The sequence below is a fragment of the Anomaloglossus baeobatrachus genome, chromosome 5 (assembly GCF_048569485.1).
Source record: "Anomaloglossus baeobatrachus isolate aAnoBae1 chromosome 5, aAnoBae1.hap1, whole genome shotgun sequence".
Taxonomy (NCBI): domain Eukaryota; kingdom Metazoa; phylum Chordata; class Amphibia; order Anura; family Aromobatidae; genus Anomaloglossus; species Anomaloglossus baeobatrachus.
The window spans coordinates 544,560,211-544,587,091 of record NC_134357.1 but is presented as its reverse complement, the minus strand read 5'-3'; the positions used below and the strand labels follow the sequence as shown (position 1 = coordinate 544,587,091).

Here is a 26,881-nt window from a genome sequence, read left to right as displayed (position 1 = left end):
ACGGCAAAAACCGGATGTGTGAAAGCAGCCTTAGGCTAACACACATCAGTTTTTTCCAATCAGGCACAATCCAGTTTGTGCCTGATGCAACGGATCCGTCTCAGATTGTGAAAAAACTGATGCGACGGATCCGTTTTTTGTTTTTTTTTGTTATGCTGAGAGAGAGACAGAGACCCCACCATCACTGCACAAACACCGGCACTACCTCACACGCATCATCACCGCACACGCCAGCACTACCCAGCACGCATCATCACTGCACAGGCAGGCACTACCTCACACGCATCGTCACCTCACACGCCAGCACTACCCAGCATGCAACATCACCGCACAGGCAGGCACTACCTCACACGCATCATCACCGCACACGCCGGCACTACCCAGCACGCATCATCACCGCACAGACAGGCACTACCTCACACGCATCATCACCGCACACGCCAGCACTACCCAGCACGCATCATCACCGCACAGGCAGGCACTACCTCACACGCATCATCACCACACACGCCGGCACTACCCAACACGCATCATCACTGCAGAGACAGGCACTACCTCACATGCATCATCACCGCACACGCCAGCACTACCCAGCACGCATCATCACCGCACAGGCAGGCACTTCCTCACACACATCATCACCGCAAACCCCTGCACTACCGCACGCATCATCACCGCACACGCTGGCACTACCCAGCATGCATCATCACCGCACAGACAGGCACTACCTCACACGCATCATCACCGCACACGCCAGCACTACCCAGCACGCATCATCACCGCACAGGCAGGCACTTCCTCACACACATCATCACCGCACACCCCTGCACTACCGCACGCATTATCACCGCACATGCCGGCACTACCCTGCACGCACCTTCACCGCACACAACCCGGCATTACCTCAGTGACGTCACCGCTGACAGCGCGACTCCCTTCAGTTGCTGCGTGGAGCTGATAGAGAGAGGCCGTTCATGTCAGCTTCATGTAGTAGAGCTGAGAGTGTCGCGGGACCTCTGTGGATTACGTCAGACCTGGAGGGCTATTTGGGGATTTTAATAAAATGGTGAAAGAGGGTGTTTTTTTGTTTTTTATTCCAAATAAAGGATTTTTTTGGGTGTATGTGTTTATTTACTTTCCCTTACAGGTTAATCATTGAGGGTGTCTCAGACGCCTGCCATGATTAACCCCTTATTGCCCCGATTGCCACCGCACCAAGGCAATTCGGGAAGAGCCGGGTAGAGTCCCGGGACTGTCGCATCTAATGGATGCGGCAATTCCGGGCGGCTACTGGCTGATATTTTTAGGCTGGGGGGCTTCCCATAACGTAGAGCTCCCCATCCTGAGAATACCAGCCTTCAGCCGTGTGGCTTTATCTTGGCTGGTATCAAAATTGGGGGGAACTTCACGCCATTTTTCTTTTAATTACTTATTTATTTTACTGCACAATATAGACCCGCCCACCGGCAGCTGTGATTGGATGCAGTGAGACAGCTGTCACTCAGCGTGAATACGAGATTGAATAATGGGCGGCCGGCATTTTCAAATCAGGAGAAGCCGCCGGAGCAGTGTGACAGCCGTGCAGCCCCGCGCTGGTGATCGGTGAGTGGGTGAGAGTGAGTGAATGAGTCAGTGAGTGAATTTGAGAGAGAGAGTGAGTGAGAGAGTGATTGATTTTCTGACAAGCAATGAATTTATATCACTTCTGGGCATGCTCAGAAGTAAAAACCGGATACGGTGCATGCTTCCGGCGTTTGAAGCATGACACCGTATCCGGCTCGCATAGACTTTCATTATGCACCATGCCGCACCCGGCGCTATGCATTTTTTTGCCGCTGGCAAAAAACGTTCCTCTCTGCGTCCTGTGCAGCCGCCGGAGTGACGATTTTTGCCGCATCCGGCAAAAAACGGATTAAATGCAAGTACATGCGGCACAATCCGATGCTAATAATAGTCTATGAGAAAAAACCGCACCCGGCGGCAAAAAAAAACAAAACACATGCGTTTTTCCCGCAAAGCGCCGGATTGTGCCGCACAGCAAAAACCTGATGTGTGAACATACCCTTAGCTGCACACCCTGTTCAGCTCTCCTCCTGGGTCCTAGCTGCCTGCACACCCTGTTCAGCTCTCCTCCTGGGTCCTAGCTGCCTGCACACCCTGTTCAGCTCTCCTCCTGGGTCCTAGCTGCCTGCACACCCTGTTCAGCTCTCCTCCTGGGTCCTAGGTGCCTGCACACCCTGTTCAGCTATCCTCCTAGGTCCTAGCTGCCTGCACACCCTGTTCAACTCTCCTCCTGGGTCCTAGCTGCCTGCATACCATGTTCAGCTCTTCTCCTGGGTCCTAGCTGCCTGCACGCCCTGTTCAGCTCTTCTCCTGGGTCCTAGCTGCCTGCATGCCCTGTTTAGCTCTTCTCCTGGGTCCTAGCTGCCTGCACACCCTGTTCACTCTCCTCCTGGGTCCTAGCCGCCTGCACACCCTGTAATTAACTCCCTGCCTGTTCTGCACATTGCTGATCTGTGGCGGCTCAGAGTGATCACGGACAGCTTCTGCAGTTTCAGTTTGCTGGATGGGTGTAGATGGGGAGTGGATATGGGTGTGGCTGTTTGTAAAATGGGTGTGGTTAGGGGGCGTGGCCTAAAAATTGCCGTGGCGCGCGTTGCGCACCGCAAACTTTGTCCCTCTTTCCCTTCTTTAAAAGTTGGGAGGTATGCCTTAGTGTCTATGCCACTTCACAAAATCTCAAAGATTCAACAATATTTTGCCAATTAGTTGCAGCTCAGCATCTTAGAGCCAATCAGGCTTCAATCACTGTTTAAATGCCACCAGAGATTTGGGCTCCTGCTTTTAGAACACAAAACTTCCTCTTTAAACTTTACAATCTGCTGCAAAACACCCTAACTTGGGTCCCCTGCTACCCTGAAAGATACCTGTAGGATTCAGCACCCCTAAGTAGCCAGCAAGGTGCAAGCCAGGACCTCCAGCTATCACCCCAAGCGCTGGACACAGACCTAGGCTGGGAGCACAACTCCAGGAGGGCTCCCAGCAGAACACTGAGATTGGAACTATATCCGTGGGACAGCTCCTAGCACGCACCGAGACACAGTGGAGGTAAGGCCTTCTCCCCCAGAGAAGGAGACCCCTGCCCCCCCCTCCCTGAAATGCCATAGCACCTCCACATAATCAGAGTGCAGCCCTGAGTCTCACCTTCAGTGCTGTCCCAGTTCAGACACAGGAGAGATAGTGTCCCTGAGGAGAAGGAGGCATTTCCAAGTGACAGAGTGGTTGTACCCCAGAGGTGCAGGAGCTGTGATTGCGCCCCCCTCGGGACACCAGGGCTCCATGTGGGCGACGCCATTTTGCAGGATTTGAGAGCTGAAGAAGAAGAGGGCGGGAAATTGTGCTGCAGTTGCCTTAAAAAAACAGGAAAGCTTTTACAGAGCTCTGCACTGCCACCTACTGGATAAAGCTTTTCTCTAAGTGCTTGGCTGAAAAAAGGTCTGCCCTGACACCTAGTGGACATTCCTTGGCTCCCTGCACATTACCCACTGTGACACTGACTTGCTACAAAGAAAACACCGCATGAGGGAGCTGTGAAGGAGTAATGTAACCCTGTATAATTTCTGAGTAGAGGGGAGGCTCATTCTACCGCCCGAATAGAGGATATAAGTGGACAGCTACAACTTTAATAGTCTCATATACATAAGGAATACTGAAAAGAGACATAATACACTGCACTGACTGAGTAACGATCTGGCTGGGCTGAGGAGGAGAAGTGGACCAGGGTGATCAATCAGATTAAGAAGGGGACAGCCGTTTGTGACTCCATTGGACAAGTTTCTTACTAAGAAAAACTGTGCTGTGAGAGATCCTATGGCACCTAAGGCACAAAGACAATCAACCCTTAAGGGCAGTCAGGCGAAAAATAAAAGTGCGTGGTCGGATCCATTGGATATGGACCTAGACACTATGCCTTCACTGTCTGCTCTAGTGTCTCAGCAGGAGGACAGGGGAGGGTCACGTGACTCCCCATCAGAGACTGAGTTGGGAGATTTGGAATACCATTTTGACCATAGAAGATTTAAAAAGTATCTGGATCTCCTTCTACCAAGGAAGACTTCAAATCCCTGATCTCAGAGGTGAAAGAAACCTGTAAGTCAGAAATTAACTCAATCCGTCAAGATGTTGGGCTACTGGCAGATAGAGTGGACTCAGTGGAAAGGGAACATGATGCCACTAGACAGTACATTATCAAATTACAGAAAAACGTGACTTCCTATGCTCAGGCTCTGAGTGAAACTAACAAACATCTGGAAGACCTAGATAACAGAGGACGCCGTAATATCCGAGTGAGAGGTGTCCCTGAGACCACGGGTAATGAGGATGTCCATGCCATACTTGAAACTATATTTAACACTGTGCTGGAGCGCCCTACAACTCAAAGGATAAAATTGGACACAGCGCATAGAGCATTACGCCCCAGGGGGCCTCAAAATCAATCTCGTGACATTATCTGCTGCATCCACGACTTCCAACTAAAAGAGTCCATTATGGCTAAAGCCCGCACCTCAGAGAGAAGTGAATATCAAGGGACTCGGATCCAATTATTTCCTGATCTATCTTGGATCACCCTACAGAAAAGGAGACACCTGCAGCCACTACTTGCATCCTTAAAAGATAAGGGCATCTGAAATCGCTGGGGGTGCCCATTTGCCCCCATAGCCTCAAAAGATGGTCATACGGCTGTGCTACGCTCAACTCGGGACCTCCCAGCCTTCTGCACTGAACTGGGAATCCCTCCACCAACCCTGGTAAACTGGGAATTAAAGATGCCATCCAATCCACCCCATCCAGTCTGGCAGCAAGTGGACTCTAGGGGGGGATCTCCCTCATCACGGCCTAAGGCACGACCAGCTCCAACCTGAGATAACAATTTTTATTTATTTTTTTTCTCTTCTGGGAACTGGAGCCCCTTGTTTGAATCTCTGGTTTCAAGCTGCAGCCCCCTTTGAGGGTAATGGGGGGGGGTGGCTTCATGCCCTCCCTTGGTTATCACAGGGACTTTCGTTGGTTCTTTCTTTCATAAGTAGCTGTTCACTTTTTTTTTTTTTTCCTTCTCTTTTTTGATATTAATATATCTGGTTATGACTCCTCATAAAATTTGCATTGGTTTGCTACTAGGGCAGTGAGAATTGAATACTCCCCTCTTGTAGATGTTTTGAATCTAGCTTCCTATACTGACTGCGATATCAGAGTGTCCATAGCTACAAACCCCCTTCAAGGGTTAGAGTTACCCTGGTTCCTCCTACGGAAGAGTTAGTAAAGGAGGTTAGGGTTTAGATATTGGTAAAGTTTTTTACGTTATGCCAATTTTTTCTTCTTTGACCCTGGCCGGAGAGGACGGTGGCGGAGGTAAAGGCTTTTGCCCATGGCTTCACTCCTCTCCGGTAACATTTGTGACATGTAAATGTTATACTCTATATGTTATGTGTTTTGTCATTGTCTTTTCCCATTCCTTATGTGTCTACCCTAATTGTGGTGTGGGAATCCTCTGTACCCCATTGAGAGCCATCCAGCGTCGGCCTTTTAGGCAGTTGTGAGATGGGCAATACCCGGTTAACATTCGTATGTAATGCTAATTTTGCATTATACTACTACAACTTAAAATATGGTTAAAATGTTAACGTTAAATGTTAAGAATTTAAACTCAAACATTAAGAGGCGTATGGCGCTTGGTGAGATGCGGACCCAGCGAGCTGATGTGGTTTTCTTGCAAGAAACGCACTTGAACCTCAATGGGAACTGCAATTTTGCTAAACATCTGTACCCCACGATTTTTTTAGCTTCCCAGGAAAGGAAAAAAGCCGGTGTGGCGATTTTGATATCAAGGACCTGTCCCATTCAAGTTACGACCTCCTTGGCAGACCCACAGGGTAGGTACCTTATCCTACAAGGGACATATAAGGATCTTCCGATCATTTTGTGTAATATTTACGCCTCTAATACCTCCCAGATCCTCTTTTTGAACCGGGTATTCCTCAAACTCGCACGCCTTCCCTCCTCAGCGTGGATTGTGGGTGGAGATTTTAACACTATTTTCTCTGACTCTTTAGACAGGTTGACCATTAACAATCAATTGTCGAGCCCGTCTCAGCGTAAATTGACAGCTGCCTTTTGAAGACTGATCCGCAGGTTTGCCTTATTTGATTTGTGGCGAGTTAAACATCCCTCAGAAAAAACCTTTACCTTCTACTCTCCCCCTCATGGTACACACACCAGGATCGACTTCTTCTTTGGCAACATTCAAGCCCTTAGATTGACGAACAATGTGGATATTGGTGCAATAACGTGGTCAGACCACGCGCCAATGACTCTCACCCTAGATCAGACAACACCACGCACAAGAGTCTGCCACTGGAGGCTCAATGAGTCCCTCCTCAAGAGAACTCCCTACAGAGACAAACTGGAAGCAGGACTGATAGAATACTTCAAGAACAACGATGGGTCAGTGCCTAATTTTTCTACGGTTTGGGAAGCCCATAAGGCCGTCTTTAGAGGGCAATGCATAGCATTAAGCTCCCGTATCAAAAAAGATAGACTTTATCATAGAGATCAGCTCCTCAGAAGTCTCAGAGACTTAGAAAATAGGATGACCCTTAACCCATCAATACGTACCCTTAGAGGTATAGTAAAGACTCGTGCCCAACTGAAGGACCTTGAGGTCAATATAACAGAAAAATTACTACTTTATAGCAGGCATAAATACTATGACAAAGGAAATAAATCTCACTCCCTCTTGGCTCGCCAACTTAGAGAGGATATGGGGAACTCATCCGTTTATGCCTTGAGAGATTCGGGGGGGGATATTTTGTATGACCCCACTAAAGTTGCAAAGATCTTTCAGGATTATCTATCAAGACTGTATTCTTTGCCTAGCTCTCTTCCTACAGCCCCAGGAAAGCAGAGGGAGCTAATCCACTCCTTTCTTGAGCAGTGTAAGTTGCCTACTCTTACTCAGAGTGCTGTAAATACACTGAATAAAGAAATCACGTGTGAAGAGGAGGAAGAGGTGCTTAAATTACTTCCTAATGGAAAATCACCGGGTCCAGATGGTCTGACATATTTTTACTACAAGGCATTTGCGGATCGACTCACCCCCTATTTAGTTAAATTATTTAATAGCTTCCTCACGGGCTCCCCTATACCCACAAGTATGTTACATTCTTATATTATGCTCATACCCAAACCGGGGAAGGATGCTATAGAATGTGCCAAATATAGGCCCATAGCACTCCTTAATGCTGATTTGAAAATCTTTACTAAACTACTGGCTCTACGTCTTTCGGTCCTGCTCCCACACCTAATACACAAAGACCAGGTGGGTTTTGTCCCATGTAGGCAAGGGTGGGACAACACCAGGAAGATTATTGACTTAGTAGAAGTTGTTAATAAGACAGAGAGTGAAGCACTCCTTCTTAGTTTGGATGCGGAGAAGTCGTTTGACCGTCTGGGGTGGCCATTCATGTTTGAAACCTTGCATCATTTTGGAATCTCAGGTGCATTTATCACTGCCCTGAAAAGTTTATATTCATGCCCCTCAGCATCGGTCAAACTTCCTTATGCGGCATCTCAACCCTTTCAGATACACAATGGCACTCGTCAGGGATGCCCTTTGTCCCCCCTGCTCTTTGTTATGTGCATTGAGCCATTGGCTGCTGCTATTCACATTGACACTAATATACGTGGAGTAATGGTGAGAGACAAGGAGTTTAAGCTATCCTTATATGCGGATGATGTCCTATTGATTTTGTCCCAACCACATACCACCCTCCCGAATTTGCATTCCCTATTACTACAATTTGGAAGGCTGTCAGGGTATAGGGTCAACCAGAGCAAAACGGAAGCCCTGCCTATTAATATTCCACAGGGGCGAGTTTCCTTCTTACAGGAAAACTACAATTATAAATGGAAAAATATATCCTTGACATACCTGGGGATACAACTAACATCAAAGTATAAGCTATTATACCAGCAGAACTATCCTAGTTTATTTACTGAGATAAAAAGGCTCCTGCTCAATTGGAACAAGCTCCCATTGTCTCTGTTTGGAAGAATCTCTGCAGTCAAAATGTCTGTCTTGCCGAAGCTACTTTACCTATTTGAGACCCTTCCGGTGTGTGTACCATACAAAGAGTTGCGCAGCATTCAGTCTAGTATACTTCAATTTGTTTGGGCCCACAAGACACATAGAATTAAGAAAACAACTTTGTTTGACAGTAAACTGAGAGGAGGCCTAGGAGTCCCTGATATTACTAGGTACTATTGGGCAGTACATCTACGCCACATCCCTGCATGGTCTAATCGCTGTGCCTTCTCTAGATGGATGGAAATAGAGAAGTTATGGCTCGCCCCAATACACCCCAATTCCTACCTCTGGGGCACCTCATCAAACAAGCATGACCCACATTCTCTGGGCCCTATAGCCTTCACGAAGAGGATATGGGACTGTTGTGTCAAAAAGTTTCCACTTAAATCTGAACACTCTCCATTGACTTCTTTTCTTTTTAATCCCAGAATGCCATATGGCATGCAGGGTACAGCGACTAAAACATGGTGTGACAGGAAACTCTTTTGCTTTGCTGACATAGTAGACGCACACTCCAGAGTCCTTCTCCCCTACACCACGATATCTGCTAAATTTAATCTCCCTGGCAATTCCCAATATCGGTATTTACAAATTAGACACCTGATGCACTCCCTTTTTACCTCCTTAGAAGTCTCTATCCCTACACTTTTTGAGAGATTATGCAGAGCTGGGGTCTCTACTAAAGGCCTCATCTCAGATATATATACCGTATTTTAATTACCCCCTGCCCAGAAGATAAGCCAGATCATACATATATGAGGAAATGGGAAGATTTCCTTGGTGAGACCATTCCCTTGTGTATGTGGAAACGGATCTGGGATACTGCCTCTAAGACATCTTTAGCTATGTCTATAAGGAAAATCAGTATAAATTACTCATGTATTGGTATCACACCCCATCACTACTACATAAACTAAACCCAGCTATACCTGACAATTGTTGGAGGTGTGCAGCTACAGGAGGAGACATACCACACATATTCTTTGTATGCCCCATTATCCAGTGCTTCTGGAGGTTGGTGCAATCCCTTATATATAAAGTAACTGGCCTTCGGGTTCCCCTGGATCCTAAATTCTATATATTAAATATACCACTTGTTCAACTGGGGAAAAGAGTGAAGCGGTTATTGTTACATATAACTACAGCAGCTAGATGTCTGATTGCCCGTAATTGGAGATCGGCCCATCCACCCTCACTTAGAGATCTCCATTCTCGGATCCAAGATGTGAGAAGGATGGAGTATCTATCTGCCCTGTCAAATAACACGGTAGATCATGTTGAGAGCGTTTGGTCACTTTGGGACACCTATTGGGCCAATAAAGAATAATATTAAGGTATGGTTTTGATGGAAACCTAATATATCCACCCTCACCACTTCATCCCCCCCCTCCTTATATCTCCATGTCTAGTATTGTTTTGTTTGTCTTTTCACATTCCCTGATTTTATTGTATTAGTGATAGTATGATATGTATACTGATTCTCAGTTTACAGTTATTGCTCATATGCTTGTGAGACATATCTATGCATTCATGTACTTTTTCCGTGTCTGTTTAAAAAAACTTTAATAAAACATTCAGTTATAAATGCCACCAGAGCTGCCGTAATAATCCTAGCTCTGCTAGATTGCCGTGGCACCTGCAATGTTTGCCCACATTAGCATAATATATCATTTTAAACCATTGTTATGATATAAATTGTATGTTATATAGAATTTTTCTCCAGGTTGTAAACCACCGGCATATCAGACGGATAATGAATGACAGCTTCTGCACTCCCGCAGCTAATAGCTTGAAGCAGTTCAATCAGATATGATCTACTTTCTCTATTAATTCACTAGCTCAAAATTAATTTTCTTTTTCGCTCCTAATTGGGAGACCCAGACAATTGGGTGTATAGCTACTGCCTCCGGAGGCCGCACAAAGTACTACACTTAAAAGTGTAAGGCCCCTCCCCTTCTGGCTATACACCCCCCCGTGGGAGCACGGGTCCCTCAGTTTTTGCTTTGTGCGAAGGAGGTCAGACACGCACGCATAGCTCCACTATTTAGTCAGCAGCAGCTGCTGACTATGTCGGATGGAAGAAAAGAGAGCCCATACAGGGCCCCCAGCATGCTCCCTTCTCACCCCACTTTCTGTCGGTGGTGCTTGTTAAGGTTGAGGTACCCATTGCGGGTACGGAGGCTGGAGCCCACATGCTGATTCCTTCCCCATCCCCATTAGGGCTCTGGGCGAAGTGGGATTTTACCGGTCTCCAGGCACTGAGACCGTGCTCCATCCGCAGCCCCTGGAGAAGCCGCTGGATATGGAGCTGAGTATCGTCAGGGACATGGCCCTGCTCCGTCAAGGTACTCTGTGTCCCCGTGCATACGCGCGCACACCGCAGCATTGCTGGGTGTGTTAGTGCGCCGGGGACAACAGCGCTGCTGCGCTTGTGCCATTTCCTCACTTCAGCTTAGCTGAGTGGGTAGACTCAGGGAGAACGGTCGCGCCGGCCGCTGGGACTGCAACGCGGCTGGGACTTGTGGTGCGCCGGGGACTTCCGCGCTGACCGTGCATATATCACGGCCGCGCTTATTACTACAGTCCCCGGCTTTTGCGGCCTAGTTCGTTCGTTCCCGCCTCCGCACCTGCCAGTCAGGAGGAGGGCGGGACGCTGTACAGAGCATCAGCGCTGAGGGCTGGAGTCTTTTTTACATACTCCAGCCCTCACACCAGGCACAGTAGGACGCAGTTTCCCGCACTTTGTTTGTGGCACGCCCACGGTCCGCCCCTCTTCACAGAACGCCGGCAGCCATTCCTGCCTGCACGCTGAGCTGCAGAGGGGAGACGGGGAGACCCAGACACGGGATTCTACGGCCTCATACCCGCTGTTCAGCGGGCGGTAAGCAGCCCTCAAGGGCTCACCCCCACTTGTGCCGTTTGTATACTGAGTATTTTGTGTTTGCAAATACTTTGTACTGTACGGTCGCTGGTGATTCTCGGCTATATACCCTCCTAGATTACAAGGAGGCAACAGCATGTCGTCCGCAAAACGCAAGGGTGCCAAGGCACAGACATTATATGCTGCCTGTACCGCATGTGGGGCTGCTCTACCGGCAGGTTCCACTGACCCCCATTGTGTGCAGTGCTCGGCCCCTGTGCAACTTGCACAGCCGGGGCCTCTGCTGGACGTGACCCAGAGTGTACCACCTGTGAATGCTGTCCAGGTGACAGGAACGGAGTTTGCAGCTTTTGCTGACAGATTGTCTATGACCATGTCAAAGATTCTTGAAACATTGCAGTCTAGACCAGTAACTCAGACCATGGACACTGTGGCATCATTGCTCCCTGGTCCCCCTCAGCTGGAACACTTCCAAGCTCCGGGGGTGTCACATGCACCCCAGGGTGACGATTCTGACTCAGACAACAGTCCCAGACAACCTAAGCGGGCTCGTTATGAGGGGCCCTCAACTTCGTCTCACTGGTCAGGATCCCAGCGGGACGAATCTATGGGTGATGAGGCGGATGTAACTGATCAAGATTCTGATCCTGGGACCGCTCTCAATCTGGATACACCGGATGGTGACGCCATAGTGAATGATCTTATAGCGTCCATCAATAGGATGTTAGATATTTCCCCGCCAGCTCCTCCTGCGGAGGAGGCAGCTTCACAGCAGGAGAAATTCCATTTCAGATATCCCAAGCGTAAATTAAGCACTTTTCTGGACCACTCTGACTTTAGAGATGCAATCCAGAAACACCACGCTTATCCTGAGAAGCGGTTTTCTAAACGGCTTAAAGATACACGCTATCCTTTTCCCCCTGACGTGGTCAAGGGTTGGACCCAGTGTCCCAAGGTGGACCCTCCAATCTCCAGGCTTGCAGCTAGATCTTTAGTTGCAGTAGAAGATGGAGCGGCACTTAAAGATGCCACTGACAGGCAGATGGAGCTCTGGCTGAAATCCATCTATGAAGCTATTGGAGCGTCGTTGGCGCCAGCTTTTGCAGCCGTATGGGGACTCCAAGCCATTTCAGCTGGGCTTATACAAGTCGACTCGGTCACACGTACATCTGCCCCGCAGGTGGCACCATTGACCTCTCAAATGTCTGCATTCGTGTCTTACGCGATTAATGCTGTCCTGGACTCTACGAGCCGTACGGCGGTGGCGTCAGCCAACTCCGTGGTTTTGCGCAGAGCCCTGTGGTTGAGAGAATGGAAGGCAGATTCTGCTTCCAAGAAGTGCTTAACCAGTTTGCCTTTTTCTCGTGACCGATTGTTTGGGGAGCGTTTGGATGAAATCATTAAACACTCCAAGGGTAAGGACTCATCCTTACCTCAACACAGACAAAACAAGCCCCAACAAAGGAGGGGTCAGTCTGGTTTTCGGTCCTTTCGAGGCTCAGGCAGGTCCCAATTCTCCTCGTCCAAAAGGACTCAAAAGGATCAGAGAGGCTCAGATTCTTGGCGAACTCAGTCACGCCCAAAAAAGACAGCAGGAAGAACCGTTACCAAGACGGCTTCCTCATGACTTTCAGCCTCCTCTCTCCGCATCCTCGGTCGGTGGCAGGCTCTCCCGCTTTGGCGACATTTGGCTGTCACAGGTCAAAGACCGTTGGGTGAGGGACATTCTGTCTCACGGGTACAGGATAGAGTTCAGCTCTCGTCCTCCAACTCGTTTCTTCAGAACTTCCCCACCGCCCGACCGAGCCGATGCTCTGCTGCAGGCGGTGGCCGCTCTAAAGGCGGAAGGAGTGGTGACTTCCGTTCCTCTTCAGGAACAAGGTCACGGTTTTTACTCCAATCTGTTTGTGGTGCCAAAGAAGGACGGGTCCTTTCGGCCCGTCCTGGATCTAAAGTTGCTCAACAAACACGTAAAACCCAGGAGGTTCCGGATGGAATCTCTACGCTCCGTCATAGCCTCAATGTCTCAAGGAGATTTCTTAGCATCAATAGACATCAAAGATGCTTATCTTCACGTGCCGATTGCGCCAGAGCATCAGCGTTTTCTACGCTTCGTTATAGAAAGCGAACACCTGCAGTTCGTAGCGTTACCTTTCGGGCTGGCAACAGCCCCTCGGGTCTTCACCAAGGTCATGGCAGCAGTAGTAGCTGTCCTGCACTCGCAGGGTCACTCCGTGATCCCGTATTTGGACGATCTACTTATAAAGGCACCCTCTCAAGAGGCATGCCAACACAGTCTGGACGTGGCACTGAAGACTCTCCAGAGTTTCGGGTGGATTATCAACTTTTCAAAGTCAAATCTAATCCCGACCCAATCACTAACATATCTTGGCATGGAGTTTCATACTCTCTCAGCGATAGTGAAGCTTCCACTGGACAAGCAGTGCTCTCTGCAGACAGGGGTGCAATCTCTCCTGCAGAACCAGTCCCACTCCTTGAGGCGCCTCATGCATTTCCTAGGGAAGATGGTGGCAGCAATGGAAGCAGTCCCTTTCGCGCAGTTTCATCTGCGCCCTCTACAATGGGACATTCTCCGCCAATGGGACGGGAAGTCGACGTCCCTCGACAGGGATGTCTCCCTCTCTCAGGCAGCCAAGGACTCTCTCCGATGGTGGCTTCTTCCCACCTCATTGTCAAAAGGAAAGTCGTTCCTACCCCCATCCTGGGCGGTGGTCACGACAGATGCGAGCCTATCAGGGTGGGGAGCAGTGTTTCTTCACCACAGGGCTCAGGGTACGTGGACTCAGAGAGAGTCCACCCTTCAGATCAATGTTCTGGAAATCAGAGCAGTCTATCTTGCTCTGCGAGCCTTCCAACAGTGGCTGGAGGGCAAGCAGATCCGGATTCAGTCGGACAATTCCACAGCGGTGGCGTACATCAACCACCAAGGGGGAACACGCAGTCGGCAAGCCTTTCAAGAAGTCCGGCGGATTCTGACGTGGGTGGAAAACACAGCATCCACCATATCCGCAGTTCACATCCCAGGCGTGGAAAACTGGGAAGCAGACTTTCTCAGTCGCCAGGGCATGGACGCAGGGGAATGGTCCCTTCACCCGGACGTGTTTCAGGAGATCTGTCGCCGCTGGGGGATGCCGGACGTCGACCTGATGGCGTCACGGCACAACAACAAGGTCCCGGTTTTCATGGCACGGTCTCACGATCACCGAGCTCTGGCGGCAGACGCCTTAGTTCAGGATTGGTCGCAGTTCCGACTACCTTATGTGTTCCCACCTCTGGCATTGTTGCCCAGAGTGCTCCGCAAAATCAGGTCCGACTGCCGTTGCGCCATTCTCGTCGCTCCAGACTGGCCAAGGAGGTCGTGGTACCCGGATCTGTGGCATCTCACGGTAGGACAACCGTGGGCGCTACCAGGCCGTCCAGACTTGCTGTCTCAAGGGCCGTTTTTCCATCTGAATTCTGCGGCCCTGAACCTGACTGTGTGGCCATTGAGTCCTGGATCCTAGGGACCTCAGGTTTATCTCATGATGTTGTTGCCACCATGAGACAGGCTAGGAAACCATCCTCCGCCAAGATCTACCACAGAACGTGGAAGATATTCTTATCTTGGTGCTCTGCTCAGGGAGTTTCTCCCTGGCCATTTGCATTGCCTATTTTTCTTTCCTTCCTGCAGTCTGGGTTGGAAAAAGGTTTGTCGCTTAGCTCCCTTAAAGGACAAGTCTCTGCGCTATCCGTATTCTTTCAGAAGCGCCTGGCGCGACTTCCTAAGGTACGCACGTTCCTGCAAGGGGTTTGTCATATCGTTCCCCCTTACAAGCGGCCATTGGAACCCTGGGATCTGAACAAGGTTCTAATTGCTCTCCAGAAGCCACCTTTCGAGCCTATGAAGGAGATTTCCTTTTCTCGGCTTTCACAGAAAGTGGCTTTTCTGGTGGCGGTCACGTCTCTTCGGAGAGTGTCAGAGCTGGCGGCGTTATCTTGCAAATCTCCCTTCCTGGTGTTTCACCAAGACAAGGTAGTACTGCGTCCAATTCCAGAGTTTCTTCCCAAGGTGGTATCTTCCTTTCATCTCAATCAGGATATCACTTTACCATCTTTGTGTCCGCATCCAGTTCACCAATTTGAAAAGGGTTTGCATTTGTTGGACCTGGTGAGAGCACTCAGGATCTACATTTCCCGCACGGCGCCTCTGCGCCGTTCGGATGCACTCTTTATCCTGGTCGCTGGTCAGCATAAAGGGTCGCAAGCTTCCAAATCCACCCTTGCGCGGTGGATCAAGGAACCAATTCTTCACGCCTACCGTTCTGCTGGGCTTCCGACTCCTTCTGGACTGAAGGCCCATTCTACCAGAGCCGTGGGTGCGTCCTGGGCATTACGGCATCAGGCTACGGCTCAGCAGGTGTGCCAGGCGGCTACCTGGTCGAGTCTGCACACTTTTACCAAGCATTATCAGGTGCATACCTACGCTTCGGCGGATGCCAGCCTAGGTAGACAAGTCCTGCAGGCGGCGGTGGCCCACCTGTAAGAAAGGGCTGCCTGACAGCCCGATCACGAGGTATTCTTTTACCCACCCAGGGACTGCTTTTGGACGTCCCAATTGTCTGGGTCTCCCAATTAGGAGCGAAAAAGAAGAAGGGAATTTTGTTTACTTACCGTAAATTCCTTTTCTTCTAGCTCCAATTGGGAGACCCAGCACCCGCCCTGTTTTTTCTTAGGGTATTTGTTTTTCGGGTGCACATGTTGTTCATGTTGATAAGTTACGTTCTCCGATATTGTTTATCGGATTGAATTTGTTTTTGAAACAGTTATTGGCTTTCCTCCTTCTTGCTTTTGCACTAAAACTGAGGGACCCGTGCTCCCACGGGGGGGTGTATAGCCAGAAGGGGAGGGGCCTTACACTTTTAAGTGTAGTACTTTGTGCGGCCTCCGGAGGCAGTAGCTATACACCCAATTGTCTGGGTCTCCCAATTGGAGCTAGAAGAAAAGGAATTTACGGTAAGTAAACAAAATTCCCTTCTTTGTAATTATTACATTTTTGGTAACAGACCTTTATCAGTATAAGTACTGCTTTCTTTCCAAGTTCATGCTAGATATCCCTTAACACTCTTTCAGGGTACAAATCTAATGTTCAGTATTGAATACGCTAAAGGGTGCTTTACACGCTGCGACATCGCTAGCGATCTCGTTAGCGATGTGACATGCCAGATCGTAGATGCGATCTGCCGAGATCTCACATAGGTCGTTTTATAGCGCCGGTCACATGTGCGATATCGGCAGATCACATCTGCGATCTGGCGTGTCACATCACTAAAGAGATCGCTAGCGATGTCGCAGCGTGTAAAGCACCCTTAAGTCTGAATCCCGTGCTGCGGCTGCAGCAATCTTCTTAATAAGGGATTCCAACCCCAGTAGTTTTGTATAGAATAATAAATTGTTTTAATTAGAGATGTTATTAATTTCTATTTTAAAATCCACAATTATACTTTCCAGATCTTCCGTATACTTTGGATATCAGACTCTTCTGTATATTCCTGGCTTAATTGTCGCCTTACCTCCGCTTATCACAGCTTATCGCTTCTTAGGAAGATTTATTTCCCACTGATATTAATTACAGGATTGATGACAAATCCTGCATTAATTAGATATTAATAGCTACTCACTCGTTGAAGATAATTTCATCTTTTATAATGAAGATTAACGATCTTCAGGAGAGCTGCGTACTGTGGAGTCTCAACTTAGCCGTGGAAGCTTTGGGTTCTACGCAGCTTCTCCGCTGGGTTTCTGGGTCCTGTATAGTTCTAATCCACTGGAAAAAAAATTAAAAAAGTGGTCCATCTTAGTCCCAAGGTGGTCGAAATATGTTCTTACTGCTTGTGTGGGAATTCTGAGCTTTTAAAACAAAGATTCCCCTTCGATTCAGAGGTTTCAGGCTGGAGGTAGATGAAACACATCTAACATCATTGGTCTTTAGCCACCACCTGTCTCCTGGTTGCACCGCTAGCAGCTGACAACCAAAGAAGGGAAGGTAGCGTGGAAAGTATCAGGGCACCGATACCACCAAGTGAGAATTTGTCATTTTTTTACTGCACGCAATGGAAAACTTGTGGATAAAAAGAAATGCTGTCTTCCATACCGCTTCCGAAATAGCCAGGTCTAATTCCCTGTTCCATTTTTCTAAGTATTTGGGCTCATCCCTCCCACCCCGTTGAATCAGGAAGGCAAAGATAAGAGAGAGGGTGTGAGTGGGAGCCCCCTCTAATAGAAAGGGTTTCTCAAATGGGGAAGGGGTAGAGAAATAAATCCCCGTCGCATGATCAAGCTAGAAATGACCTATTTTGAAATTATTCAACTCAGGATGGCGACCCTCCCGAGTCGGGGTCACGAAGGAAATAAATGGGGGCAACGAGAACCCTTTAAAAGGTGAAAGAAGCGTGTGTCCCCGCTTCTTTACCGACAAAAAAAACTGTCTACCATTACTCTAGGGGCAAAAACTGGGTTGGAGAAAATAGGTGAGATGATGTTGAACCCCTTTGAGAGAAACCCATTTCTGATTTCCAAATTCCAAGTCCTCATTGCGGCTCTGAAAAGGTCAGCCTCAGGGTTGAACGCACCCCTAGAGTCCGGTCTGATTCATGGGATGTGCTGAAGGGGAACCCCAGAATCTGCTCTAGTATTACCCACTACTTAGAGGACCATTGATGCTGGCTGTCCAACAGTTGCATTAGGAGAGTTACTTTCTGAAGTTGTCAGGGAGTGTGGGAAGGGCACCTGGGAGGCTACGCTGACCCTAGGACTGTGGACCCTGTGTTCGCCCTGACCCTGAAGGTTCCCTTAAAGGTAGGGAAGTCCAGGCCACCGCCCTGGCCCTGTCTCCTGTCTGAACCTGTGCTAATACAACCCTCCATATCCCCCAATCCTGGGATATGGCTGGACCAAAAGTAACAACTTCCCACAAGACACAGAAAAGGGGATTAAACTGAAAAACACTCAAACCACAAACAACAACAGAGGCGAGACAAAACGACATCAGAGGTAATAAACCAAAATGGGTAGGAGCAAATCACACCAGGGTACTCAAACAGCGCAAACAACAAGTCGCTGGTCACCAAAAAGAGGGATGTCACGGAGACAGGATTTCGCAACTGCAAGCAGAAACTATCTTCGGTGATGGTAACTCTCCAGACTTAAGTAGGAGGATGAAAATTCCCCATACTTAAGTAGGAGGAGACCAGCTGGAAATGGGGATTAGCAAACCTGGTTCACTGAGAAACCAGCCACTGCTCTAGCAGGCATTAACTCATAATGTGCCAGAAGCAGTGGAAAATAAAACAGATGCTCAACATAACAGAGCTAAATCACGTAGTAGCAAACTGCGGGTGCTGATCCAGGTGACGCATAGTAGGTTGTGTAGTAGAGATTCATAAACGAGAATTCGCACCAAGCATGACAAATATGTTTTGAAATTGGGTAAACCGGCACCCCCTTATTTTTAAGTCGATGCAATCTATTAAGGCCTATCCTCGGATGTCTTCTCCCCCCCCATCCCAAACAAAGCTCGTAACAGCTGATTGGAGACTGGAAAAAATGGCTTGTGAAAAGAGGGAGTTAGTTGAGGTGGTACAATTTAGAATGGTCAGAAGGAACTGAAACCCCCAAGTTAAGTATTACCAAAGTTTTGCCATTTGAATGGGAAGTTTTCTTTAATATGAGCCACCTCCGTGTCAGGGAAGGACATGTTGAGGACCTCTGATTTGGAATAGTTTAATCTAAAGTTACTTTGGTGGCTACATTTCTGTAATTTTTTAGTTAGTAAAGGAAAGGAAATACAGGGTTGGGAGATAAACAGGAGGAGGCCGTATGCTTAAAGAGCAGCCTTGCAGTGGCCTCTTCATGCAGATATCCTGTGAATGTTTGGATTGTTTCTGATGGCCGTGGCTAGGTGTTCCATGATAAGAACATAGAGTGGAGGGAGAGGGGGCAACCTTAGCAAGTGCCATTGTGTATTGCGAATAGGAAGGAAAGGAACCCATTAACTCCTGCCGAGGGGCCCTATACAGGGAGGAGACTTTTTCGATTATTATGGTGCCCAGTCCCACTTCTTTATCTCTCTCACCAAAGCTCTTTTCTCGTGATTGCTCAGTTTGGCTGGATGGCCAGGTCTAGGAAGAGTTTGGGGGTCCTAAATGTCTTCCATTTAAGGATTATGGAGGCCACTGTGCTCTTAGGAACTTTGAGGACTACAGAATTTTTTTTTGTAACCTTGGCCAGATCTGTGCCTTGCCACCATTCTGTCTCTGAGCTCTTTGGGCAGTTCCTTTGACCTCATGATTCTCATTTGGTCTGACATGCACTGTGAGCTGTGAGGTCTTAAATAGACAGATGTGTGCCTTTCCAAATCAAGTCCTATCAGTTTAAGTAAACACAGGTGGACTCCAATGAAAGAGTTGAACCATCTCAAAGAGGATCACAAGGAAATGTACAGCATGTGATTGAAATATGAGTGTCTGAGCAAAGGGTCTGAATAGTTATGACCATGTGATATTTCAGTTTTTCTTGTTTAATAAAGTTGCAAAACTTTCTACATTTCTGTATTTTTTCTGTCAGGATGGGGTGCAGAAAGAAGCCTTTTTCATGTCCAGAATGTGGAATATTGATAATATTTTCATTTAAATAACATTTTTGGTGGCTTTTTATACCAATATATAGGAAGCAGTATAAATGAATAGTTGAACACCATGTTCTACTCGATCATGCCCTGATTGTCTTAGTTTGATCTGTCATTGTCTTAGTGAATAATGTAGACATTTTTAAGTAAAAATGTTGAAAAATATAAATTTCAAGAATATTTTATTTAAAAATAATTGGTTTTATACTTCGCAGATGACGGTGACAGGAGATCGGAGGGACAAATGACATTTTCTATTTTTAAATCAGATGTCTTTGAAATGACACAGGATACAAGTGAAGTGAATGCCATTATTCCAGATATCCCATCATCCCTTCGCAGCAAATATCTATCATCTGATCCTATGAAACAGGTTCTCTCTTCTAATTCAACACAGACGATGAAGAAAAATAAAATTCACAAAAGTGGCATTAAAAAACAAACTTCTTTTAAAGTAAAGAAACAAATTTTAAATTCAGAATATGGAAATCGTTTTCCCCTCAAAATATCTTTTGTTAAGCATCAAAAAAGTCACACGAACAGGAATAGATTTTCTTGTTCTAAATGTGGAAGATATTTTAAACGGAAATCACATCTTGTTTGGCATGAGAGAATTCATACTGGGGAGAAGCCATATTTATGTTCAGAATGTGGAAAATGTTTTGTACAGAAATCACATCTTGTTAGACATCAGAGAACTCACACAGGGGAGAAGCCATATTTATGTTCAGAATGTGGAAAATGTTTTGTCGATAAATCACATCTTGTTAGACACCAGAGAACTCACACAGGGGAGAAGCCACATTCATGTTCAGAATGTGGAAAATGTTTTGCACATAAATCAGATCTTGTTACACACAAGAAAAGCCACACGAGGGAAAAACCATATTCATGTCCAGAATGTGGAAAATGTTTTGCAGTTCAATCAAGTTTTGTTAGACACCAGAGAACTCACACAGGGGAGAAGCCACATTCATGTTCAGAATGTGGAAAATGTTTTGCACATAAATCAGCTCTTGTTACACACAAGAGAAGACACACCGGGGAGAAGCCATATTTATGTTTAGAATGTGGGAAATGTTTTGTATTAAAAGTCAATCTTGTTGTACACAAGAGACGTCACACAGGGGAGAAGCCATATTCATGTTCAGAATGTGAGAAATGTTTTGTAGATAAAAAGCTTCTTGTTATACACAAGAGAAGTCACACAGGAGAAAAGCCTTTTTCATGTTCAGAATGTGGGAAATGTTTTGCAAGTAAATTAAATCTTGTTTCACATAAGAGAAGACACACAGGGGAGAAGCCACATTCATGTTCAGAATGTGGGAAATGTTTTGTACATAAAAATAATCTTGTTGTACACAAGAGAAGACACACAGGGGAAAAGCCTTTTTCATGTTCACAATGTGGGAAATGTTTTGCACAGAAATCATATCTTGATGTACACACGAGACGTCACACAGGAGAGAAGCCTTTTTTATGTACAGAATGTGGAAAATGTTTTGTAGATAAATCAAGTCTTGTTAGACATCAGCAAATCCACACAGGGGAGAAACCTTTTTCATGTTCAGAATGTGGGAAATGTTTTGCACGTAAATCACACCTTGTTTCACATCAGTCGACGCACGTAGCGGTGAAGTTTTTTTCATGTTCAGAATGCGGGAAATGGTTTACATGTAAATCAGTTTTCGTTGAACATCAGAGATCTCACAGAGGGGAGAAGCCTTTTTCATGTTCAGAATGTGGGAAATGTTTTGCATTTAACTCAAATCTCGTTTTACACAAGAGAAGTCACACAGGGGAGAAGCCATATTCATGTTCAGAATGTGGGAAATGTTTTGTAGATAAATCACATCTTGGTAAACACCAGAGAAGTCACACAGGGGAGAAGCCTTTTTCATGTTCAGAATGTGGAAAATGTTTTACACAGAAATCAAATCTTGTTTTACACATGAGAAGTCACACAATGGAGAAGCCTTTTTCATGTTCAGAATGTGGAAAATGTTTTGCAGAGCAATTTCATCTTATTAAACACCATAGCAGTCACACAGGGAAGACGTTTTTTTACTGTTCAGAATGTGGGAAATATTTTAACCAGAAATCGGATCTTACGATACACCAGAGAATTCACACAGGGAAGAAGCCATACTCCTACCTAGATTTTGAGACCTGAATTACTGGAAAATCATATTTTGTTGACCATCAAATATAACGTACACTGGGAGAAATTTTATAGACAAATTGTACAAAAAACATTTAAGAGACCATTGTATGATTAAATGAGAAATGTAAATTACTTAAGATCTTAATCAATCAGTAGAAATTTGCTCAAACATGCTCATGGACAGAGGAATGGGAATTTCCATGGTATGTGTGTTTAAATTTTCATGGTCAAAATCTCAGAATTGTTCTTGATCACATTTGTAAAAATGACAATTTAAACACACATATCATGGAAATTCCCATTCCTCTGTACATGAGCCTGTTTGAGCAAATTTTTGCTGAGACTTTATTGGAATTACAGGATGAAACTTCTAAAGATAATATGTTTAACTTACTGGTGTTGAAAACTTCTTATCCGGAGTTCTACCCAGTGGCAGCTAAAGCGCCCAAAATGGGTACGTTCCAGAATCTCATGAAGAGGGAAATTAAACATTTAGTTGATTTCAACAAACCCACAGAACATATAATTTAAGCCCTAGAGAAATATCTGCTTTAAATCATTTGTAGAAAAATGACAATATTGTCATATGTCCCTCGAATAAAAGGGGGGCTTTGGTAATTCTTGATAGTGAATTATACAATACAGAAATTAGAAAAATGTTAGCGGATACTAGTACTTAACGTGTATTAACTATTGACCCTTTATCCTTTATACAGAATAAATGAAATGCATTATTGTCAATGGCTTTCCAAGAAAGCATAATATATAAGCATGTACAGGATTATCTAATTGTGGATATGTCGATCTGTCCAATTTTTCACGCATTTTGAAAAGTGCACAAGGATGTATTTTCCTCTCCCCTTTCCGTCCAATTGTGGGAGGAATAAATTCAGTCAGTGAACGATATCCATGTGGGTGGCTCAATTATTACAACCAATTGTTCAATCCATCACAGGATATATGAGAGACAGTAAACCACTACCAGGGGCTTTACAAAATGTAAAATGGGGACATGGTTATAAATGGATCACCTGTGTTATTTTGTCGCTTTATTCTTGCATACCCCATGATAAAGCTATTCTTGCTACCACGTATCATATCCATAAATATAAGATATATTCTCTGGCATTATGTGAATACATTCTCCTGGTTATTAAATTTTTCTTGAAAAACAATTGAATTAAATTTTAATGGAGATTTTTTTTACCGTCCTTGGCGAACCTTTATGCTTTCTGCTATATACATATGCTAACCAATCCTTTTTTGTAATCTATAAAATGGTGCCCTAGGTAATAGATGATGTGGTCGTCATCTGGCACATGTCCATTGAAACATCAGATCAGATTACTCACACATTTAAAGATTATATTAACAATAATGAATTCAATTTCAAATTCACTATGAAAATACATGACAAAGAAGTTCCCTTTTTAGATTTTTTGTTAGGAGATGATGAGCACAATGTTATACATCCTTCACTGTACAGAAAACCACCTTGTGGCAATTCCACATTATATGCTACCAGCTGCCATCCTGCCCTGGCAATAAAAGATTTGCCATTAGGAGAATTTATAAGAGTAAAATGTTTATGCTCTTCAGACCAGAGCTTTATGTCTGAATGTAGAATTATATACAAACGATTTAGGAAGAAGGGATATTCTACAAAAAATCCTAATAAGAGTACAAAATATTGCCTATACAAAATCAAGAGATTCTTTATTACTTGATAAAAAAATGAAAAAATAATTTTGTGTATAAAAATGTGACATTTTCAACACCTTTCAGCACTGATTATGCTCTTGGGGTAACAAATTGTATATTTATTTATTTATATTATGTTGGTTGGTATAAGATGTAATAATATCAGTAGGATGTATCTGTTTAATATATCTGCCTTTTCAAATCATTTACCTATTTAATTTACAGGTATGTTATTGTTTTTGGCTTAATGAAATAGTAAATGTGTTGTATAACAGGAATGAATTAATTATATTCATCCAGCTGTAACCTAATTACTAGTACTCTGGGCGCCTCCCTTTAGACATTTCTTCTTTGTATGGGTTCAAATTAATTTGATTTATCTAAACAATATACCATCTATGATTAAGGACCTGCTACTATTTGGGTGTGAAACACATAAGTTTTAAAATATGTGTGATTTTTAAACTTCTTTTGAGTGATGTGGAGTTTTAAACTTTTTTTGAAGCAGACCCCAGTGCTGGAATAAAAAAAATAAATTAATAAAATAACTAAAATAAAGAAATAAAGTCAGGTTCTGGACCAGACCTGACCCCAGCTTGACCATGGACCCCATATAAGTCTATAGGAACCTAAATAAGGTATATATAAAATGGTAGTACTAAGGGCTAGAGGGCTACAAAAGGAAGTAAAATGGGGAGTAAAGCAGGAAAATTATACTTACTGCGTTTCCGCATGGCTGTCACACTTTCCAGGTCCATTCATTAACCATTATGAATATTCACTGCTTCCCCAGCCCACCTTTTGTGACACTTTCTGCGATTGGTTGCAGTCAGACTGTGCCCCCACCCTCTGTGCCAACGTCTGTGATTGGTTGACCTCACACTAGCTATATGGGTCTTCGAAGTGGAGTGTAAAAATAAATAATTAGAAAACAGGATGTGCGGTTTCCCGTATTTTGAGACCCATTACAGATAAAATGATAGCTACAATCTGCAGACCTGAGCTGTGTGCTTTATCTTGGCTGTGCATCAAATTACGAGGGACCCTACATGTTGTGTTTTTGTTTTGTTTTATTATTTAAATAAATAATTTAAAAAAACGGTGTTGTCTCTAATTTTGATACCCAGCCAAGATAAATCAGACAGCTGGGGGCTGGTACTCTTAGGCTGGGGAGGCTCATGCTTATTGGGTTCTCCCCAGCCTATAAATAGCAGCCCACAGCCATCCCTGGTGCAGTGACAATGGGGATAATATGAGTTAATGACAGCTGTAATTTGTCAAAAATCACAGCTGCTACGAAGCCCTGGATTAGTGATGTGTAGGGGTCTGAGACTTCCACCCCCGTTATTAATCGTGTAAGTAAAAAGAAAAACACAGAAAAATCCTTTAAAAAAAAAACACACACACCCTCTTTCTACAATTTATTAAACCCCAAAACACTCCTAGGTCCAACATAACCCACACCACGCTATTATTGGCTCTGTTACATCCTAAGGTGGCAGTGCGCTATTATATTGAAAAACGTGACTGATCCCTGCGGCCTGAAGGACACACTGATGAAGCTGCAGCTATGAGAGTGGTGACGTCAGTTCACCTGAGGTGAACTCTGCGCCAGATTAGGCTGTGTGCACATGAGTATTTGGTTTTTGAAATTTCTGCACCAAATCTGCATCTCCTGACAGAAAAATGCTTTAAAAATGTGGCCTGAAAAATATGGTTTATTTATTTAAATTAAAAATATATGCAATTACTAATATCTTTAATTAAAAAGGATAGAAAAAGTAATCTACAATGTTCATTGAATATTTCACATTGTTATATATTCCAATATATTGTAGACACTATATGAAGAAGTATTCTAACCCTCTGCCATTCCCTAAATAAATGCCTAACATTCCCTCCATCTTCCTAACCATTTCTACAAATTGAATACTGGAAAGAAAAAGTAGTGCATAGAGCATCTTATCTGGGGATGATAAAAAAAATCTATGAAGGGACAAACAGGCTCAACTGGGGTAGTTGTGAGATGCCGCCACTACTGAAAACAAATAGATGACTGCTGCAGAATTCCTGGGGATAGTAGTAGTCCTTGTAGAAGCAGAGACAGGACAATGCCGCATGGCCGTGGAAGATTCCTATGTGATTTTTGTCTTGAAAGGAGACATTGCTCCCAGAATCTCGTCAATAATAAAAACCATTGAAATTAACCTTTGTATTCGGAATTTTCCACAGCCAGTCGGCATTGTACCGTCTCTGCTTTTACAAGGACCATAACTCCCAATTCTAACACAGACAAAAAAGTTCACAGTTGCCAATCCTCCCTCTTTTGTATGCTTTTGAAGATAAAGTATCTCTCATTGTCGGCTCTTCACACAAGATCCTTGAGTACATTTTCTATCAGTTTAAATACTTATTGTATCCAAGTTGTAATATTTTAGAGCGCATAGTTAGAGTCAGTTCAAAGGTGGCTAACTAAATTACTAAAAGGAATGGAAGGCGTCCCATATGATGAGAGGTTGAAAAAGCTAGATATGTTTAGCTTAGAAAAAAGACGTCTCAGAGGAGATCTCATTTATTTGTATAAATACATGTGTGGACAATATAAAGGACTGGCACATGACTTATTTCTTCCAAAGATAATACTAAGGACCAGGGGGCTCTCACTGCGAGTGGAAGAAAAGCGATTCCGGCAGCTAAATAGGAAAGGGTTCTTTACAGTTAGAGCGGTCAGACTGTGGAATGCCCTACCACAAGAGGTAGTAATGGTAGATACTATAACAGCTTTTAAAAAAGGGCTGGATGATTTCCTCAGTACACACAACATAGTTGGTTATAAATGACTTAGTGACCAAATGTAGAACTGGTGGAGGAAGGTTTAACTAGATGGACCTAGGTCTTTTTTCAACCTAAGTAACTATGTAACTATGTAAGAAAATGGTGGGAAAATCATTCACTTTTTTAATCACTTATTTTTTATTACAGTTTTTTTTTATGGAAATTACAATAAAATGTCTCCAATTCCTTTTCCCTTTTTTCAATCCAAGATGCTGGGGTAAGATTATCTATACAGAGACCCCTGCACAGAAATATTAGGGTTACAGCAAACATCACATATTTTGAACAGAAGAATAGCGCTATCTCCATAGTTCTTTATACCATGACTTATAGATCAGACAAGCTTCACATATTTAATAATTAGGCAGTTTCTATTTTACTCAAACGTTCTTTATATGGATAAGATCAGTGAATCTCATTATACCGAGTAGGGAAGCTCCAGAGACAAGGACCCTGTCTCCTTCTAACACACTG

At 44.9% G+C, this 26,881-nt stretch overlaps 1 protein-coding gene across 1 annotated transcript in view; it reads left to right on the top strand.

The window, feature by feature from the left end:
- LOC142312949 (uncharacterized) overlaps window positions 1-23,714 on the top strand; it is a 125,661-nt gene extending 101,947 nt beyond the window's left edge. The window contains exon 12 of the mRNA XM_075351937.1: window positions 19,923-23,714. Coding sequence (XP_075208052.1) covers window positions 19,923-21,880 — 1,958 coding nt within the window. The 3' untranslated portion in view covers window positions 21,881-23,714. The remainder of the gene's footprint in view (window positions 1-19,922) is intronic.
- The last annotated feature ends 3,167 nt before the right edge of the window (window positions 23,715-26,881 follow it).